This window comes from Pocillopora damicornis, chromosome 13 (genome assembly GCF_964200805.1).
Source record: "Pocillopora damicornis chromosome 13, jaPocDami1.2, whole genome shotgun sequence".
Lineage (NCBI taxonomy): Eukaryota > Metazoa > Cnidaria > Anthozoa > Scleractinia > Pocilloporidae > Pocillopora > Pocillopora damicornis.
The window spans coordinates 14,713,729-14,735,441 of NC_142682.1; the positions used below are offsets into that span (position 1 = coordinate 14,713,729).

The window sequence follows — 21,713 nt, forward strand, 5'->3', positions numbered from 1 at the left end:
CTTTATTTTCTCTCTGTCGCGCATCATAGCGCATTTTGCGGGCTAACAGGGAGATTTTGGCAGTCTAAAATAACGCATTAGTTGGACAGAGCGGAAAAAAAAGGAGAGAAGCTCTGATGAAGCCAGCGACCCGACGCAAATCTCCTCTCCTTTCTTTCTGCCTACCTATCACCCTCCTTATGGACAAGTAGAACAGGCTGTCTGAACACCCTTCTTGGAGCGCACGTGACATGAAGCTAGTCGATCGTGCGACACGTGTAATTTGCCTAAGTTGGTTTTATCGATTGAATTTATAACGTGAATTGGCCCCGGTTAAAAGTTTCGAGCGTTAGCCCTTCTTCAGAGCGAAGGTGTTTCTAGGATATATGGGAAAGGTGCCGCACGCCTAACGGTTTAATTTCACCAAGTGATTTTTTTTTGCAAGAACAGCCCTGACCATTACCCTCTTTCACAGCCCCTTGCAGCTTTCATGTTGTTTTTTATGTACATTTGAGCTGGGGATAACAAACGTCGAGGGCGTTTCTGCACTACACTGACATCCTCGATGTAACATTCTTGATTAAGGATTTAGCATGCATCTTCGGAAAAATTTTGGTCAAAGATTCCCATTTAGCCGAAAATAACCCAGTGCGCCCCATAAAACGGGTGTTCATTATTTCTTTGGACAGTGTTGAAGGTCTTTGTTAGGTTCCAGCAAAGTCAATCTCCTCAGGTTCAAAACCCTGAAAACATCTACATTGTGCCTCAAAAACATCCCTAAACTTCATTATTCGAAAAACTTGTATCGATGCGTCTTACATCTTCCTCACTCATAAAATAAGTCGGAAAATTGTTAGTTGCATGCATAACACCCAGTGAAGCATATGTAAATAGCTATGGTTTACAAATTCAATTGGATAAGAAGAAAAGAACGTAAAAAGAAACAAAGCTGAAAGGACGGGTGTAGGTGTGTGAGAAGATTTGTAAGGTATGCAAATTTCCTTGCACTTTTCACACGCTTTCATGAATACCTCGGTTCGGTTTCTTCTCACGGGTGCCCTCACATTTTCAAACACTCACAAAGCTTGCCAAAAACCTTGCCATGCAAGAAGTGCAAGGACCCGTCGTTCAGTACCAGCGACCGTGAACACGCAAAGCACGTGAGCTATAACTAGTTTTTGAATACGGATTATGGCAGATAATTGGCGCTAATTGCTGTTCTAGTTTTACAACAGTGAAACACTGCCCCAGAAATCACATTTTTAGATGCCCTCTGTCGCAAGAGGTCCTAGACTATAACACTTCAAAATTAGAACAAGAAACTTCGGTAAAATTTCCGCACAGCCCCATACTATTGTAAAACAAATCTGTTTTCCCAATGGCAATCTATTGTTTTTGTCATTGTTTTCTCAATCCAAGAACTGAATGCATACTGTAGTATGGGGCTGTGCGGAAATTTTACCGAAACTTCCTGTCATGTGTTTAAACCCTGATCTCGAGTGAGTTTGTCATAACTTGCGGGAACATCGTTTTGAGAGACCAATTCAGGGTGCCTCAAACATTTCAATTGATCCTTTGTTTCTTTCACGTAAGGTTAAATGAGTGTTCAGAAGTTACGCATCTCTTAGATTTTCCATTCTTTATTGAGATTAAACAGGTGAAATGTTCCAAAGTTTATGTTTATTTCAAGAACTTTGTTATCTATCTTTTATTCCATCTATTTGATTTCTATCAAAATTTGCGGAAGAGTTCCTCTAAGAAACAACAATGACATTTGTTCTAAAGCTGTACCTTTTCAAGTCTGAGAATGGTTTGGTTCATTTTGCTTTATTCTTTCTTACCACTTCTAATAAACTAATCAGTTTGTGCTTAATCCTCTTCAAACGAAAACTACATCGTTCATGCTTCATGAGCTTCTTAGAATCAAAAGAAACTAAATTTTTAAGCTCAGTGGAAGAACATTCACGTTCTATAAGCAATTTCTCGTTTGTAAGATAACGTCCGGGCAACGGTTTATCCACACAGTAAAAATGCAGTACAAGGACAGTTTCTGGACAAAAAGTCAACTTCAATCTTATTTGCAAAGTTATCTCTTCGTCATAAATACAAGCTTTCCTTGCGATGCGATAGGGAAGTGAAGCCATAATAAATACTGGAAACACGGCACACCAAAAGAGCCAGTGATTTGTTGATAAGAACTGGTTTGGTCTGCAGTGGTTGGTGATATAAAACTCACAGTTAAACCAGTAAACGAAGCTTTTGAACTTAGCCAGAGTTGATCCCTCTAAAAGATCAGAAAAGTGGGTTTTTAAACAGAATTTTTGTCCAGACTTTAGGCGCTCCTCGACGCGATCAACAACTTTTTGAATCTGCACTGCAACATTTGGATGTTTAGGATCCAGCAGTATTACGAAGTCCGTATCAAATCCGTTGATCATTGCCTCACATTCTTGTCTTCTGGTGGCACAGAGCACTATCGGCTTGCTCAACATGACCCTCAAGTCTTCCAGATCGTCAGTACTTTTGATTCTAAACAATTGTTTGTCTGAATTCCAAATTGGCTCCAATTCGTACACAGGTTGGAACATTTGATTGCAGGACAGAACAGTTACCACGTTTGGATTGTATATAATCCAGCCAGGTCTGATTTCGAAATCGAGCAGAAAGCCCTCTTGCAGCTCTGGTCTGCTGTTCAAAATGAATGGCAATGATGTTATGGGAAACATCAGTACTTCTGGGGAAAGGTTCTCCATTATTTCTAAAGTCGTGGTCTTCAGGAACTGGTGCAGCCGTGCAGAGCGAAAGTGGTTCTTTCTAAGAACTTTCTTTCTTAAGAGCTAATCACGCTTAGTCTTTATGCAGAGGCACTTTGTATTGTTCGGTAAGGTATTCTAGAACGACGCCGATGACTAATGACTTGTAAATGAAAGTCTTTATCGGAAGCATTGTAAGGACAATAGATAAAAGCTCTTTGAGCTTAATTACTGAAAGCAGCCCGTGTGGTCGGTCTCTGCATTGATTTGAACTCAAAATTCAGCTATTTTTTTAATTCACTGCCAGTAAATTAAAAAGAAAAGATTTGAGACGATGAAAATAACAACAGGTTAGTTTTTTCGTTTAATCCCGTTTTTGATATTACTCGCATTTTTACTAATTATCAGTTATGAAAATCACAACATTTTTCTCGTGTTACGTAAGAGGATATTGCAAAATTCGAGCATTCGCGGAGTTGACTTACCGGGCAACTTCAAATTCCAGATACAGGTAAAGTGACAGCCTCACAGACAGCGAGTTTCTTTAGGAGAGGACAGTAAGTTACGACGAACGACAGAGTTTTTTTTAGCAATTTAGAAGACTGCACATATGTACTTCGAGATAAAATTTCACCTAAGGGCTAACGTTACCCTGCTACGTGACCTTGTAGTTCATCCTGGCTTGGTCGAGAATTCCAGTGAATCATTTCACGCTTGGTTTATGTCGTTAATCTGTTATCAGTCAACCGAAAGCAGTTTCCATCAGATCATATACCTCCTGGACGTTTTAAAGTCATCTGGAATTCAAGTCACATACTTTGTTCTCCCTGTCATTCCCCGTTTCGTGACCACTAAGCCAGGTAACCGTTTGAAACGGGCCCCAGGTCACCCTGTGGAATGGCGGGGTGCGACTGCACATCACCGTCATTATCAATATTAATGCATTAATCTAAATTAACATCATCATAATCATCGTTATCGTTATTACTGAGTCAGTTGATTTGTTTGCTTGTTCTTTTATTTATTCTAAATTTAGTGTTTTTTCTTTCCGCTTCATTTTGAGTGTCTGAACTTCCGCCGGAAGTGATTGTTAATAAAAGAAAACCTATGAAAAAAATCACTTGTTTCCCTTCAAATGCAAGTTGCGTTAACACAAGAATCGAAGACAAAGATTTGGAGAAGGCCTGTGTCAGAGAAACTATATTGAGTACTAGCAGTTCATTAAGTAGAGCAATGATCTAAGTTCTGTCCCAGGGCAGGCTCGCAAATGGTATTTGTGGCTTTCAGTTCGGTAACGACCGGGGTTGGGCGGGCAACCAGAGAAGAAGTACAAAGCTAAAGGCACGGAATCTGTCGCTTCCAAAAAGAACTGAATGTTCAAGTCTATTTTCCTGTCCACACAGCGCAGCTTTCTGTAGAGTCTGTAAGGCAATGCAACGGCGATACAACATGGCAGAAGAATGAACCAAAGATAGATGTCCAGGGTCAAAACGGGATTGGGTGCATGGTAATTTGTGACGTGAAAAAAACAATTCAACCACATAACGTGTTTCTTGAAATCCAACGGTGATATTTCGTCAAGCTTCTCTGATAAATCTATCGTAAGGTGAAATTTCTTTCTTTTACGAAGATGTTTTTCGACATATTCGGTTACTCTTGAAAGTTCTTGCGCAACTTTGGAATCCGAAGGGTCGAAAACGATAACGAAGTCCGTGTCGAAGCCATTGATCATGGCCTCGTCTTCTTGTCTCCTCGTAACGCACATGATTAGCGGTTTCTTAAACAACGCTATCAAATTCCCCAAATCAACGTCAGAGTTTATTTTGAAGGTATGTTCTTCAGGGTGGAAGAGATGAGGCACTTGAAGAATCGGCTCGAACATTTCATTACTTGATAGAATTGTAACCTTGTCTGAGTTAAAATTAATCCATCCCAGTTGAATTTCGCTGTCGAAGAAAAGACTATCCTCGAGGCAAGAGATCTTTCCCTTTTCGATCAAATCTGGCAAAGATGAGATTGGACAGAAAAACACACCAGCGCTGTATAAAAGTTCTCTACTCATTTTTAGCCGTAAAGATAATTCGACTTAATCGAGTTGGTTTTACAACTGGAATATTGTGCTTTTGGTTTTTCCCAGTGGAATGAAAGCAAAGCAAAAATTTCGCTTAAAAGAAGTTGCTAACGGTTACACAGAGGAGAATCATGTAAACGAAAATTGCACATCTTTGTAATCGCTTGATAACAGTGAGCAGGTTCGCCGAGTTTTTTCAAGAGGGCCAAATTCGTTCTCGCAACATTCCTATTAGAATCTAGGAGTATAGCTTGCCTAATGTATCGTCAGCCAACATTCCTGACAAAAATTAACTTATTTCCCTCTGGAGTTGGGACAAAGCGATTAAGAAATGGTCAGATTTAATGTGATGGTCATGTAAATTGAGTTGAGCACACTACAAGGAAACTTCTCTTTGTTTTGCGGTTGACTGATTAAGCCAAGAACTACGGGTTCTACTGTTGTCCCTATTGAATAAATAGATCTATTTTTAAACGTGAACAACGAATTTCGAACTTTTAAGTAAGCATCAGGTACAGTTGTGCCAAAACATGCTTATGGCGATAAGTAGGTGACAGGGCATTGTCGCAAGATGGTGACGTATTTTTCAGCATAGTGTATTCCCTTTCAACACTTTTCCTTTTCTTTATCTTTGTTTTCGTATTTCGTAATAAAATATGATCAGCTTATGTCAAAGGGCGCTGAAGTTATGTTTACGGCATTTTAAAACTTCAATATCAATATTCTAACGCTACGGTTAACGAGGGATGATACTGATTCCATCATCTAAATTAACATCATCATCACACTTCTCATTAGGGTATCAGGTCGTTTCGTACCCAAGTTTGAGTCGATTTGTATTTCATCTGAAAGTGTAGGAATTTCATCAGTATCTATAAAATAAACAGAACATTACATGACCGCTTGGGAATACGAATTTTTTCTTCGAGTGCTGAAAGTATCTCTCAAAAATAGTATCTCTCTAAAATAGGTAAACGAATACACAAACAGGTCTACTGACTGGTAATAGGGATAACGAGGGTTCACGGTTGTTTCGTACCCACGGTCGTTTCGTACCCAGCTCGGTCGTTTCGTAGCCAAACTAATAAAGTATGTTTTCCACGTTAAGTATGGTGAAAATATGGTCGGTTTCTTATAGGGAATAGAAATATTACCTGCGTTAAATAAGTCTTGTTTACATGGAGTCCCTTTTTGAGGCGCGACCAGGGGAAATACTATGGAGTATCTCTCTCGCTTCGCTCACTCGTTAGAGATGCTTTCAGCACTCGAAGATAAAATTCGTATCCCCAAGCGGTCATCTCAACATGTCAACAAAACTTATTTAACGCAGGTAATATTTCTATTCACAATAAGAACCGTCCATACTTTCTCCGTACTTAACATAGAAAATATACTTTATTAGTTTGGCTACGAAACGACCGAGCTGGTTACGAAACGACCGTGGGTACGAAACAACCGTGAACCCTCATTATCCCTATTACCAGGTCAGTAGACTTGTTTGTGTGTTCGTTTACCTATTTTACTTTTTCAGTGTTATTTTTCTGCATCATTTTAATAGTCTGATGGTTCGCCCGACGTGACTCTTAACAAAAGAGAATCCTTCAAAAATTTTACAATTGTTTCCCCTTAAGTTGCATTGCGCAACTAACGTCAACGTGAGAATCGAAGATGAAGAGGTTCTGCGGTGAATATGTAGATTAAAAATTTAAAAAAAATCAGAAGGAGGTTTCTTTTTATTAAGTTACGATTTATCATTGCGATTACAAAAAGAGATTTTAATTTGGACTACGAGCACTAACTGTACTAACTGGACAATTACATGTATGTATTTGTCATTCAGTGAGGTGTAGAACGTTTGGGCTAGTTGAACATGATTTAAATTTCTAAATCATACTGGTAAAAACGGTTTTGACCAACAGGCTACCTTTTCCACGCAATGCAAGTCACAGCTTAAGAAGTTGAGCATATTTATGAAAAGAAAAGTCTGTTGAAGTTCCTTATGATTACGGTACAAAAAATTGTCGAAGTTACGTTAACTGAGTGCTACACTTTGGGTTTGAGAATTAGGGACGTATTAAATAACTTGTGAAAATCGCCTAAACTGAATGGTTTCGAAGACATTTCAAGGTTCAGAGCATTCGATGTACCACTCAGCTGTTTAAGAATTCTTCTGCGGGAGCTTGATCGTTATCTGTCAAAACAAGGAACAACAAGTTACTGAACAGAAAATTAAGGTAGGAAGAGAGGTGAACTTTACGATCAGACGATAGACTGAGTGATTGCCAGGGCGTCGGAGCGCATAACCAACAAAAACAAAATTATAAGAATTAAAGTAACCCTTAACCTTTAATGGTGTTTTAGTTCGTGCTTATTGCTTTATCAGGGACTGGATAAGATGGAAGGGTTTATGTTTCCGTGGACACTATGTGGAACACCACCTATAGATCCTATGAACACACAAGTGGAGAAAGCACAGTTTCCATAAATTGTCACCTACCGTTTTCACCTCCGAATATTGCTCAAGACCATACTCTCCCCTAATAAATAAAATAAAATAAAAATAAATAAATATGTATCAAATAAGAAAATAGATACAAATAAAATAAGCAGAATTTCCTTATGAGCGTGAGATGTTATTTATGGCGGGTATTTTGGGAACATTGCACGAAGCTGTGAGAGAAAGAAGCATCAAATACGAGAACTCACAATTCCCTCCCTGATCCAGACATTTTAAAGCCACCAAATGGCGCTTGGACATCCAGAACATCGTAGCAGTTGACCCTGTAACAGGAGAGAAACACACGTTCCCATATGGAAATATAATGAATTCATTCAATTAACTTGTGGAGTAAGGTGTTCCTTAAATCTGATACTCACCAAACAGTGCCAGCACGGATGCTGTGGGCGATAGTATTCATCTTGTCAATGTCCTTGGTAAACACAGAGGCAGCCAAACCATAAATGGTATTGTTAGCTCGTTCAATCAATTCGTTCATGTCCTTGAATTTCATGATCTGCATCACGGGTCCAAAAATCTGACACAACACAAAATTATAGTCATTAGTTCGCTAATAGCTTCTGTCATCTTATTAATATTTTAACGACCAATTCAATCAATTAGTGCACCTCTTCCTTTGCAATTCTCATGTGATCTTGGACATCAGTAAAGACGGTGGGCTGCACAAAGTAGCCTTTGTCACCATGCCTCCCTCCTCCAAAGACCATATTGGCACCTTCCTTGTTTCCACTTTCTATCAGGGACATAACCTTGCTAAACTGCTCCTGATCAACCTTTAGGAAAGTAAAGAGAGCAGCAGTTTTAGAAATTTTGCAAAGACCAGGCGTTTTTATAATCTTTCCTTCAGTGTAGCGCGAAAAGCAGGAGTGGCATCCCGAATCCATTGGCTTAGGGATGAATTGGGCGGGGAAGAGTTGATAGTTCTACTCTTTTCCTGTCCAGTATCAACAACCCCCCCCCCCCCAAAAAAAAAAAAATAAATAAAATTTTCCAGTTGGCCATTAAGAAACGGCAACATTGGATTGTAAGGTTGGCACTAAGGAATGGCCAAAGAGAGCACGACTATCCAAGCCAAAGGCAACGGATGGCTTTTCATGATAAAGTTTAAGAACTTCAAGAGATCTTCTCAAAAAACAGTGATTTAAAGAGAACGCTGGATCTTCCTTACCCAACAGCATACCCTTTCCCAACTTCCTTGCCTGCTTTTTGTTCATGGAGAGTCAATGTTTTCATAGGAAGGGTCGATTAACCCCTCATTTATCAAAGCCACCCGTGCTGTATGTCTACCGAAAACGACGACGGCGAAGATGACCGAAGCGCCCTCCATTTTTCACCAATTATTATTACCTGTGGTCCTTGTTCTGTATTCAAATCAAAAGGGTTGCCAACGACACGGCTTTTGGCCCTCTCCACACTTCTTTGCACAAACTCGTCGTAAATCGGCTCCTCTACGAAACAGCGGCTGCCAGCGCAGCAACACTGACCCTGGTTGAAGAACAGAGCAAAGTGACTCATTTCCACTGCGCTGTCGATATCGGAATCAGCAAACACCACGTTAGGACTCTTGCCACCAAGTTCCAGGGTGACGTTCTTCAAGTTGCTTCTGCCAGCTGCTTGCATAATTACATGCCCAATCTACGAGATAAAATTACACGTGAAAAAGAGTAATATTCGCTTTTTGCAGGAGTAGTTCTGTCCCAGATTTAACAACAAATATTCTATGACTAAGAAGTTCAACCGTATAAAAACATTCAAAAATAAAAAACATTCAAAACGGCCCCAAAAGAGTGTAGACTCCCGACAATATCCCATGATGAAAAAAAGGCCTAGTGGAATTTGGCGGACTGGATAATGATCATTGTCTGGAAGAGATTTCAGGTTTGGTTTTTGCTTTTTTCTTTTTTTCTTTTTCCTGTGCTTTTTTAGGCTGTGATGATCAGTTCATCTGTTTGCTTTTACATGCAATCTTGGGCCAATTTAAACAAAACACTGTCTACCCTCTCCTCTTTCCTAGAAGAATATTTACCGTTCAATTTTTAAAACAAACCACTTTTCAGTGTGTTCTCGTTATATTACATGACCTTTACCTCAGTGGAACCAGTGAAGGCAACTTTATCAATCTCCATGTGTTCAGCGATTGACATTCCTGCTGTAGGTCCGTAGCCTGGAACCATATTTACAACACCTGGCGGGAAACCAGCCTGTCAAGAAACCAACAAAAAAGGTTTGTCTTCTTACTGAGCTGAACTCGGACAAACTTTTGGCGAAATAAGCTGTCCTTTCAGCCACCGCCCCCCCCCCCCCCCACCTTCATTATGCATATTCTTAATATTGTTGTCAATAGATTAAAAAGTTACTTAGTTGGCCATCATTTCCTTCATTCTCATTATCTAAGTGTGTTTTTTAGAGGTGATAATGTACGGGGAATTTCGATGCTTGTCCCCCCTACAAGTTAAAAGAGTTACAGTAAAAACCCGCATATTGAAACCTAGGTTTTCCAAGTTTGCCTCCATAGGTTCTTACATAAATGGTGTTTACTGTGAAATAAGGCTACCTAAGTTCTTAATTACGTTCTTAATTTTTGTTTTAAAAAAAAAAAACAAAAACAAAAAAAACAAACTCTTGTATTGGTTGGTGTGGGTGTAATAATGCGCTGTTTGCCAACCTCATAGTGCCCTACTTTACACGGTTTACTTGTACACACAGTCTGATATGTTGTACAACTATGGGTGTATCGACAATACAGCATTGTGGTCTTAAAACACAGCCAGTGTTCTGGCGTTGTTATCTTTTTGTATTGCATGCGATTTACTGTGTCAAATTTGAACAAATTGCTCATTCCAAAAACAAGAACCTGTATAGAGATTTTAGTCGTAAATGAGTTTTTATGAGAGGAGTGCTTAACAGGGAAATTTTAGACTTTCTATCTTTCTAATTAAGATTAAGTACCTCAGCAATTAGAGACGCCACATATAAGGCAGTCAGTGGTGTCTGTTCTGCTGGTTTCATTAAAATTACATTTCCAGCCGCCAGGGCTGGACCAAGTTTCCAGGCTTGCATCAGCAGTGGGAAGTTCCATGGGATTATTTGACCAACAATGCCAACAGGTTCATGGCGGGTATAGGATAAGAAACTGCCATCTGTTGAGTGAATTAAACGATTCATAACAATGAAAATACTACGATCAGCATCAAATGATAGAACACATTTCTTTGCTACCAGGTAAAACGTTTGAAAAGGTTTGTAGGGGGAATACAAGGAAGAGGTCCACAAACTTAATGTTCGCCTCTTGTTATCACCCTATGGGTAGAGCTGGTTGTTCCATGGAGGTTAGGCAGAAGCAAGCAGCAGGAAGCAAATAACTGGCATAAAAAATGATCAATTTTTTGAGAGTTAACCAACATCATTTGACAATGAACACTTCAGCAGATGTTAAATTGACATAAAATGCAAACACATTGATATCAATTATCTACTGAAGTTCCACAGGGTGTAGAATGAATAAAAGAAGACTGGACACATATTTACAGCACTACTGTTTTGTGAGAGCATAAGTGAGCCAGTCTGTTTCATTAGTGCACCACATGCCTGTCTTTCAAAAAGTAACTACAGGCATAATGCCTTAAAGCTGGGTTTCCAAGAGAATCACAACCAAGGAATGAACAAGCCTTACTGGGGGAGCTTACTGCCTATTATAGTAAAAGCTTAAAGAATTCTTGGTCACCTAAGACAACATGTGGTTATGTGGTTATGTGGTTGATAACTCGTTAAAATGAATATGCAAAATTCCATTGAGTTTATTGGCTTTCCATAACTTCAAAGTAATAAACTTACCAATTGGAATTGTCTTGCCATGAATTTTGTCTGCCCACCCAGCATAGTATCGATAGCACTTAATTGTCATGGATAAATCAATATTGAAAGAATCATTGAATGGCTTGCCATTGTCCAAAGTCTCTAAACTCTAGGAGAGAAGAACCACATTTTGTCTCATTTCATACTTTATAGCTGAGTAAACAAAATGTACAAGGTTGTGTACTCTGAGAACAACCAATGTTGTGAGTACGTTTTTCTTTTTACAGTCAGAGTTTGAACACCCACAGAATGATTTAATGTATATGTTCTTGCAACAAAATGAGGCTGGCTTTCTTAACAAGCTTAACTAAAACAAATCAAGAATGCATCCTGACTAGCTACTCTAGTTTACAAGATTACATATAATTGAACTGCCTAGAACTGCCTGCTTTGCTGAAAAAAAACAAAATTCACATGAAAATATGCAAACAAATAAGACAATAATTGCCTCTATTTCACTTTGAAGTACAGCAGACATGCTTTACCCTTAGTGTAGTCATTAGGCTGAAATATATCACATCATTCATTCCCTTCACTCATTTTGGTCAAGATGGCTTTATTTAATTTCTTTTTTTTTTATGCATTTGTTCATGGCAAGTTTATGTAACAGTTTTGATTGACTCTAGTTATTGAATAAAAGGAAAGGAATTCACATTGTACCTCTAAAGTTTAGGACTATGATTGCTAATAATTTCACTTTTACTCCAACAAAATGTTAGTACTTACTGCAAGATAAGCTTGATCTCGTTCAAGCAAATCAGCTAGTCTGTTCAAAAGCTTTCCACGTTCTGATGCATCCATTGTTCTCCAAGGACTGCCCAGCTTAAAGGCCTCTTTGGCTGCCTTAACAGCAATATCAACATCTGCCTAAAGAACATATTAGGTTATTAGCACTTCTGCATGCCTCACCTGCATAAGCAAGATTCAAGCATTTTGCAAATCTATCTCCCACAAGTCCATACATGTAAATCACATTTGGTTTGTTCCCATACTGATAATTTGTAAAACATTTTATCTGTTTACACTAAATTAAAATCCCTTCTGATCAAAAGTTTTTGCATTAATTTATCAGTTTTGTGGTGATTGTTACAATTGTAGCATTGATCTCTATCAGTGTTTACAGCCATTTTCCAACCAAGCCTGTTTTCACCAAATAATGCATGAATGACCACTGCAATAAAAATAGAATGTTATCTTCAAAGCCAATGTTATCATAGTTTGTAAAGTGTATGGTTTACCTTGTCACCCTCAGCCACATCACATATTTTTTCCCCAGTTGCAGGGTTGATTGTGGGGAATGTCTTGCCACTGACAGAGTCCACAAACCTGTTGTTGATGAAAACCTGGGGAACAAGGACTTAACTTTTAGCATACTGATTCAGTCACATTTTTGCTTAAGTTATGCTAGCAGTTACTGCTAACCAGTAAAGTTTAGTTGAGTTAACTAAACTTAACTGATTAGCAGGGGCATTAAAGAACCCATACACTTCTCTCAAAGAGTGGGGAACATAGCTCCTGGAGTTGTGGCCAGGCCTCGTGACAGTCACTGTTTTTTACAAGCCCCAATTTAAATCACCTTTGTGTTGAACTAGACCAGCCTGTTGAAATATTGCAAATACATACAACACATATATGTATGTACAGTGTGTAAACACATTATTTGCAAAGGGTTTTAATGGCAGCCTACTTATGGAGATGCTATGCCCACTGAAACTGTATCTACATAACAAAGATGACAAACAAAAAATTACTTAATTGGCCCAGTCCCTAAAAGCCTGCAAAGGTCCAAGAAAGGCATGCTTCATAAAACCCAAGACACAACAGTTTCAATGAACACACTTCTCAAAATTAATTGAGACAATTCTTCATTGGATTTCAGTTAACCCTTTAACTCTTGTGAGTGACCAAGACAGAATTTCTCCTTACTATATCTAGACAATGTTAAGCAGACAAGTGATGAGAATAAAGTAAAATATCAATTATGGGATTGCTACTTGATCCCATACCAAATTCTCCAAATTGACATCATTATAATTGTATGGAAGGTAGTAATGAGAATTACAGATAGATCTTGGGAGTTAAAGGGTGAAAAATCTTTGGGAAAACCATATTCTTAACTACGAATGATTAATAAATGTCTGTGTTTACCTTTATCTGAAAACTATACTCTGACTGCTTTCATTGCGAAAACAAGATAGCAAAAGCTTACACAAACACTTAAAAAAGCATATGCAAAGTGTCACAGTGGATGAGAATTTTTCAAAATGATTTACCTGATTGTACTTCACTTCAGGACTGTCATCAATCTTACGCTGTCAAATAAAAAAAGACCCATGTCAGACAACTGTCATATTTATCCTGATATTTTACAAATTTTAATCACTGTCAAAAAATGGAAGTTAATCAGATATGAAATCACTACACATAAGGGATTACATTGTGAGATAACAGGGCTGTAGCCAAACTTCAGAACAAGATGACGCAAGTTTCAAGCAATGAATATGCAAGCCACTATGGGGGTCTGGCATGCCCCTCCAGAAAATTAATTTTCAAAGCTGGAGGCTCAGAAATGCTCTTTTAAGCATTTTCCATGGCATTTTTCTCCAGAAAAGTCAATCTTGGGCCAAAATCAGGACAAGGCCTCGTCTTGCCTCATGCTAACTACAGCCCTGGATAATTATAATGCAGTTATGTGGTTTACTTGCATTTCTACATTGGTTTGTTTTCATGACTTTTTCCAAAACCTCAAAATGACCTTTACCTCACAGAATTAGTTTGCTCCAATCAACCATAATAAAAGAACAATGCGCATTGCCTATTTTAAATAGTACAGTTGACGCCATGTGGTATATATAGTCAATATGCTCAACTTTCCTTTTCTGCTCATGTACATCACATTGCTAGAGAGAAAATTTTAGTCAGAGAACAAAATGTGGAAAATAAAAAAGTCCTGGAGGCAAGCTTCAGTGAGAGCAGAATGTAAACATTCTTACACAGGTATGTTTAAAATTCATGTTTTTTTTTTTTTCCTGTAGTCAAGGTAATCACAAGTCATCTGACGTCATTGCTCTAGAGTTGTTACTCGCCAAGATATTCTACAAGAGGGGTTTGCAAAGGTCTTGATCTTAAAAACAAAATAAAACTGCAAGATGCGAAATAATAAACACTGCGTCACGTTCGTGAAGCAGTCATGATTTTGTTCAAAACTCTGATTAGCTCAATATTGTAGGTTCCTTTTTTAATCGAATACTTCGAAAACTTGTAAACCTGCCCACAGACGAGAAGTTAGAATAAAAGACGCTGTTTACTTGACCTTGTGCAAGAACAAATACTGTTTCCCGTGGTGCAACATGAAACCAGCCAACATTTAACGTATTTGATTACGTTACCTCAGCGAGCGTTGCGAAAGAAGACCGACTGATGGAAGCAGGAGGAGCAAAAAGCCTTCTTGGAACGACTCGTGAAAGTGACCTCAAGGGAAGACGAAATGCCATGACGAGATTTCTAGAAGAGGAGAAAAAGAAACACCCCACTTAATGTATCCGTTAGAATGCAACATTGTAACTCAGAAAAGTCACTGCATAATGTTAAATTTCAGTTGACTCGTCAAATCTCATAAGGTTAGAGCTCATAAGATGACTTCGACAACCAGACATCGCATTTATTTTGTTCCCATTTATATGTAAACACGCCTCATTCGAAAACAACTCACGTTTAGCAAGTTTCAGTCAGATATGTAGAGTACAGGCACATTCGTTTTCAAATTTTCGGGCATCATACTATTGACTTCAAAATTATACAAACAATATATGTACGCTAAGAAAACACTAACAACGACAGGCTCTGAATACAGCTCATAATTGGATAACGAGCATTTGCGAACACGAAACTATAATTAGAGAGCTTTCTCGCGCGAGATTCCCAAATCCCAACACGACGTTCGTAAAAATGCACCTTACCCAGGCACCTACAATCGTTCCCAACTAGGAGGCCACGCAATTAGGGTCTTTCACTCACCTTTCGATAGAAAAACCACCGTGATCACCTGAGTCGATCGAACTTTCTACGCTTAGGCCTAAGGAAACCGCACTTAACGAGTAGTGTCCAATATCTCCTCGGATCAAACACTCCCTTTGGGAGCCTGGGGAAAAGGTGTGTTGAAGTTCTTGAACGATAAAAGTTCAAAATTAATAGTTTACGGAGAGATATCGCATAGCGTTTTTATTACCTAATAGGATAATGGTTGCTGTGTTGGTTTCAAAAGAAAAATGGGGCAAGTTGAAGAAGAAAGTGTCCCTAAATGTGAGACGCTCACTTCGTTCCTTAGCCCCCTCCCCCAGACACACCTCTAGATGGTCAGCCAACCACGAGGCTTGAACGCACGTACGGCTGTCATTCTCGCTAAGCTTCAGTAAACACGCTGTTGGATTGTATGACCGCCTGTCGAGGCAGATCCTTCCAAACAATTCTTATGAATTGATTCACGTTTTAGTAAGACTTACTTATGCATTAGTAATTACTACTCGATCTTTCTACTCTTCAAATACTCTCTCTTAGAGCCAATAGAATCATAAATGGATTAACATCGTGAGAATGGCGATAATAAACCGTCACAAAGGAAACTTCACATGTAAAAACGCGTGAAATGTAAATTTAATATCCTTTCAAGAGTACAGCGCAACAAGCAGAAGCTTTTACTGTAATCCCAAGGATTTCTATGCAAGACTTGTTCACATGCAGTCTTCGTGTGAGGGTGTCACGCATTTCTTACAGGCAGAGTTTCGTGACGAAGGGCTACCGCCGAAACGTCAGCTTTGAAACTTTTTGCAGTGAACACCACAGTTTCTCTAAAAAGTTATTCCCTTTACTCATTTTTTCCTTACCCTACTTATCATTTGTGTTCAGCTCACACAATCGCGAAGAAAGTCTCCCAATCAATTCATCGCAAGCCCGTTAAAAAAAAAAAGTTTGATAAGAGGACTAAGCTTGAAAAACAAGTAACAAAGAAACTGTTGGCAAAATATCACTTATGCCCTATTTTCTAGATAAAAGATACCTCTTCTGACGGATCTTTTAAATATTAAATAGAGAACTGCTAGTCTAGCCTATCTGAAAGGTCCAAGTAGGTTACAAAGACTAAACTATTTCCATCCTAATTGTTTTTCTCTTCAAAGTAGAAGTGATTACATGAGATAATATTTGTTTGAAATTACGCCAGATGTTAACCACGTAGTGCGGCTGGCTGGGAATTCAGCAAATAATTTTTACAATAACAAAGGTAGAATTAAAAATAGGCAAAATTGCCAGGTGCCAAGCGCATTGTGATTAGGAGTCTTTCGCTGGATCAGAGTCAAAAACGAAATACACAACGAGTCTAAATAATAACCCTGGCATCCCAATTTTGGCTAAGGAACTGAGCCTCTTTATCTACCTATCTACTTAAACATGCACCTACTAATATTATTCTTGATCAGTGTCACTGCTTATGCAACAAGTCGCATTTCAAACAGGTTTCCCAGATTTCAAGCCGCTAATTTTGGCGAGAGGATGGACGGGAAACAACTCAACGGGAGCGTGATAAAGGAGATAGAGGTGGAATCAGAAAGTTCTTGTAGATTGGAGTGTGTCAACGAAGAGCGATGTAAGTCTTACAACTTTGGAAGCAAAAAGAACAAACCTGAGAGATGGAAGTGCCAGATCAGTGACTCGGATCGATTTGAGAGGCCAGCTAGGGCCAACTTCATTGAGAACAAAGAGTTCAGTTACAGAGGGATAAAGGTATTTGCAATGCATTTCAAAAGATTTTGACTACCACCTAGATATACGAACAAGTTCCAGAAAATGAAAATTAATGGTAAAAGAAAATAAATTGATAAAATTACAGAATTCATCTAAGGAGGCTCTATAGTGTATTTTTCTCAATGTTGGCGCGCACGCCATCGTATTGTTTTTGAAAAGTTTAGAAAAGTTTTACGATTTTGCCTTTCAAGGTCACTAAAAGCCATCAAAAGGCGATGAGCAAGGTTCGGACAATCGTTTGGTGTAGCAAATTTTATCAAAATGATTTTCGTGATAAAGCTAAGGCTCCACGAAGGGAGGCGCTCGCCAGTTATAATTCTTCAAATTCGATGAAATCTTTCAAAATATTCATAAGTTGTGAAATTTGTCCTGCCGATCATTTTAAAGTTGGAGAAAAAGGGTTACAAATTAAAGGCAGTTTCCTCGCTATTTGCAATTTGGTGTTATCTTTCTCTATCTCAGATTTGGTCCTATGAATTGTTTTTATCAACAGGCACTAGGAAGGGCACAAATATGTTTAATGGTCCGACAATTCTTAGGAAATTCCATCTTAGGAAACGCCATAAATCGTGCTCAAAAGATCCCTAATTTCTCTGTCGCAAAACATTACGCGATGGAATAGAACTTCGCTAGGATCTACATCTGAGCAAGCGTAAACTTTCGATTCTGTCACCTTTGAGCAATCTTTCCCATTGTGTTTTGTTTTCGGTTGACCTCTTTTCAGGCGTATTGAGCCGCCATGTTATTTTGTCACTTTCAAGTCCCCCACTATGTTCGAACCCAGATCTCGCGCAATCAAAAAACCCTATGGAGCCTCCTTAAACGACAAATATAAAAAAAATGCGAAATTGAAGCAGAAACGTTCGTTCAAGCATTTTTACAAAACATTAGGGAATCATAGAGAACTCTCTTTCATTACTAGCCACAAAGTTTAGTTAAGAAGTTTTTTTTCTCCGATTCAAAGCTAGAGATTATCTCAGTTCATCATAACATAAAACGACCTAGTAGATTGACAATGGCGCTGCTATTTAACAAGTCGAGAGTAGCCTAGCGTGGTCTATACTCTTATCGACAAAGATATCGGTCATTACATTGGTCAGAGAGCTGATAAAGCCATTGTGTGACACATAGACGCGAGCAGCCGACATCGACAAATTGGCCAATCAAATTGCGACATTGCTACTAATTGTGGTAAAAAGATTTCAGTTTCCAAGCGTATTGTAGTAGATTGGCTAATTCTTTTGTTATCTGTATGGTATAAACTAAAACAGTTACTCTCCTCTGTGTCGTTGAAAGCGGTGGATATTTACCTCGTAGGCCACTCAAAGGCTCGCTAAATATCCACCACTATCCACCTCTACTTCGATAAACAATTGTTAATAATAATAATGACATCATCATCATCAATTTAATCGTCGGCATCATTGATATATTATCATCAACGTTATAAATTTTATTACTCTCACTAATATTATCATTATTGTTGTTGTTTACAATCAGAGCGTATGCGAACGAGATAAGTCAGATTGCGGCAAGAACGAAATCTGCATCGTAGACATTCGAACCAACAGTGCACGATGCATTTGCAAGGATGGTTACACGGGAAAGCCCTGTAGTAAGTGAAATAATAATGACAATAATAATGCAAAGAAAAAAGCAAAGAAAACCGGCACAATAGTACTTTCACTGCTCGAACTTAGAAATTTCACACCTCGAGCACTAGGTGTACACAATTTCTATATTTGTTGATCAACCCCTCCTCTCAATAAATTTCCTTTGTTGTTGTAATTGTTGTTGTTGTTGGTATTTTCCAAACGTAATAATCATTCATTATCAAGAGAAACACTACCCCCATGACTAAGTAAAAATAAATTACTTTTACTGTAGTCCAAGCGTACGATTAAAATCAAATTTTTCGTCAACCAGCAGAACCCAAAAGTTGTGCTCTACTTTATCAAGATGGTGTCACATCTAGCGGCGTGTACACTATTAATCCAGATGGCGGAAATGCCATGCAAGTGTTGTGTGACATGACCACGAACGGTGGAGGTTGGGCTGTTTTTCAGAGACGTTTGAACGGCTCTATTGATTTCTATCGAGATTGGTCGTCCTAAAAAAATGGCTTCGGAGATTTACACGGCGAGTTTTGGCTTGGAAATGACAATCTTCGTCGTTTGACAGCCGCTGGTAACGTTTCGTTGAGAGTTGACCTGGAGGACTTCGAAGGTAACATCAGATACGCTGAGTACGCGGCATTTAAAGTGGCGGACCAGACAGATAAATATCGAATTCTAATTGGTGGATACAGTGGGACAGCCGGAGACGGTATGAATAAACAAAGGTATAATAAACAGTAGTTTAGAATTGAGGTTGTTAAAAGTGAAATGTCCGATAATTTGCAAGCAGAAATTTTTTTATCTATACGTTTCGAGACTTGTATGAGTAAAGAGATGGAATCCAAGATTTACAAACCGTATTTTATGGTGTTAACTTTTTGTAGTGACATGCAGTTCTCCACGAGAGATAGTGACAACGACATAATGCAAGACGGCAGCTGTGCTCAGCATTTCAAAGGCGCCTGGTGGTACAGTCAATGTCATCATTCCAATCTAAACGGGTTGTATCTCAGCGGAAGTCACTCCTCAAGGGCTGATGGCGTCAACTGGTTACCTTTTAGAGGATTTTACTACTCACTGAAACGTACAGAAATGAAAGTAAAGTAGATCAGTGTTGTTGTTTCTTTTCTTTTTTCTTTCCATTTCTCACGAAGAGACTAGTTAGGTTCAGACCACGGCCGCAACACACTCCAGTTATCGATCCTTTTCGTCCCAGTCTCCCGTCGCATTTATTATTTACGTATATAACGAGTTACTAATTGGTTTATTACATTAAACGGGTTTTCGAGCCCTGTTCAGCGATTTACGTAATTTTAAGGCCATTTTTTTCAAATCATCCTGTGGAGGTGTGAACTGTAATGTGATTATTCGGAACAGTAGCGGCACTGCTCCAGTTCAGGGCAGAACTAAAACCATTGATGAAACTGGGCCACCTCATGCAATGCCTAAGGGGATAATTTATGATTGTAATGGCCATCATTTTTAAGCTGCTGGTAATAGGAACAATGATAATCACAGTAGTTAACATATCGGTTACATATTGCATGGTCAAGATAAAAGAGCAAACTCAACAAAAGTAACATGGGAAAGGATATGAAATATTTGAAAAACTTTTAAAACATTTATTAAACTTAGAATAATGCAGCTTTCTTCTCATATAATATGTTTGTGCAATTATCAGGATTTCATTATTTTCATCTTATACTTCTGCTCAATTCTTGTTTTTTTTTTTATTTGCTGCTTTTTGAGGATTCATCTGTCTACATATAAATGATTAAGCTGTCTTTGTTGATCCTGGCGCAAAGTAACATTTGCTGGGAAAGGAAGCCTAATGTAAAGGGTTTTAATGTGTATGCCGTCAATTGTATTTAAGAAAACCATGACTTCATCTCTAGCTTCTGGTCTGAACGTAGCCGTTTACTTCTATTTCCTTAGTTATTGAATAATCTCTTTTATAACAGGTTAGAGCACCCTAACCACAGTCACGTGGCTGTAGCATTATATCATAAAGATAAGTTCATATTATGCAGTTCTGTATAATAAAGCAGTTTTGTAAAGCACTTGTCTACTGCTTGCTCTTTATTATAGTTGTCCAAGTCCGAACGCACAGCACCTCATAATTATTGTGCGCAATAACTGCGTGCAGACACGTATCCTGACTTTAAAAGATCGGGCAATTACTGACATAAATGGTGTGTTCTGCATCAGAAGTTTTTCGCGGGATTGTTAAGTATATTTGCGAAATTGTTAGGAGTGGTACCACGCATTAAGTCTGGGCTGAGTTATTTGATAACAGGTCGAGGATCTCTTGTATTCAGGTCACATTAACCTAGGCTACTGGAAGCGGTTACCCCTCCCCCTCTCAACCCTGCCAGAGAGGCTATGTCATAATCTCGTACCCAGATCCTACCTGAAATGGTCGTGGAAGGTCTGGATACTAGATTAGATGTGTCAAGCTAACTGTCAAGCTAAATATTCTGAATAAAGGGGGTAAGTTTCTAAAGTGACTGTAATGCTGCGTCGGTGGAAGAGAATAACAGGGTAATGTAGAATTAATTAAGTTGATAACGTAAATTGGCCAACGTAAAGAGTTTAAAAGCAAACGTTTCGAGTGGTAGCCCTTTGTCATAGCGAATTACTGGTTTCAAGACCGCAGACATTTCCTAACCGTACGGTGAAACACCCCTAGGGAAGTGTTTTGTAAGTGGCAAGAAGAGAGAGGACCCTGGAAGCGATGTTGGTTTGTACTTAAAACTTAGTCTCTCTTCAACAAACAAACCTCCAAAACATGGCAGACTTCGGTGAGGGTCATACCTGTTTAGAATATGGGAAAAGTTACAGTAAGAAAATGAGGCCTTAGACGCATAAGAGGTTTCATAAAGGAGAGGTAGGTTTATGATCTGTGTTCTCCGAACAAAATCAGTAAATTTTAATCGCTTTAAACTGTGACTTCAAAAGGTAGTTCATTTGACACGTGCTGTTACACTGTCCGGTACGTTTTGGTTCGTCACTATGGCATTGAACCTGGGTTCAAATGATTGTTATATGTTGAGAACTTGACCAAAGAAATATCTGCTTTCGAGAAATTTGAAGGTCTTTCAATACAACTCGATTTTTTCCTG

General features: G+C 38.7%; 2 protein-coding genes across 4 annotated transcripts; one reads left to right on the forward strand and one right to left on the reverse strand.

Annotated features, from left to right (window-relative positions):
• Positions 1–6,518: 6,518 nt before the first annotated feature.
• Positions 6,519–15,474, reverse strand: LOC113684511 (aldehyde dehydrogenase, mitochondrial). Of its 3 annotated transcripts, none has more exons than XM_027201895.2 (14): positions 15,194–15,474; positions 14,566–14,680; positions 13,450–13,488; positions 12,415–12,519; positions 11,903–12,043; positions 11,156–11,285; positions 10,271–10,461; positions 9,409–9,522; positions 8,669–8,956; positions 7,930–8,094; positions 7,681–7,838; positions 7,510–7,584; positions 7,301–7,340; positions 6,519–6,994 (listed from the first exon to the last, which is right to left on the reverse strand). In XM_027201895.2, the coding sequence occupies exons 2-14, from the start codon at positions 14,668–14,670 to the stop codon at positions 6,962–6,964; spliced, it is 1,584 nt and encodes a 527-aa protein (XP_027057696.2). In that variant the 5' UTR covers positions 14,671–14,680; positions 15,194–15,474; the 3' UTR covers positions 6,519–6,961. The 3 variants fall into 3 exon arrangements, with proteins under 3 accessions (XP_027057696.2, XP_027057698.2, XP_089047945.1); XM_027201897.2 differs by having other exon boundaries at positions 15,136–15,235; XM_089191819.1 differs by lacking the exons at positions 6,519–6,994; positions 7,301–7,340; positions 7,510–7,584 and having other exon boundaries at positions 7,677–7,838; positions 15,194–15,473.
• Positions 15,475–16,529: 1,055 nt separating this feature from the next.
• LOC113684528 (microfibril-associated glycoprotein 4) lies at positions 16,530–19,836 on the forward strand. The gene is given in 4 exon segments (XM_089191820.1): positions 16,530–16,954; positions 18,476–18,590; positions 18,905–19,328; positions 19,476–19,836. Coding segments are annotated over 4 exon segments (1,095 nt in total). The 5' UTR covers positions 16,530–16,621; the 3' UTR covers positions 19,699–19,836.
• Positions 19,837–21,713: the final 1,877 nt, after the last annotated feature.

Coding starts and splice junctions, on each gene's coding strand:
- LOC113684511 (XM_027201895.2), bottom strand. CDS start 14,670: ATGGCATTTCGTCTTCCCTTGAGGTCACTTTCACGAGTCGTTCCAAGA. Junction 9,523..10,270: donor TGGCGTCTCTAATTGCTGAG/GTACTTAATCTT, acceptor GTTTCTTGACAG/GCTGGTTTCCCGCCAGGTGT. Junction 6,995..7,300: donor AATATTCGGAGGTGAAAACG/GTAGGTGACAAT, acceptor TTGTTTTGACAG/ATAACGATCAAGCTCCCGCA.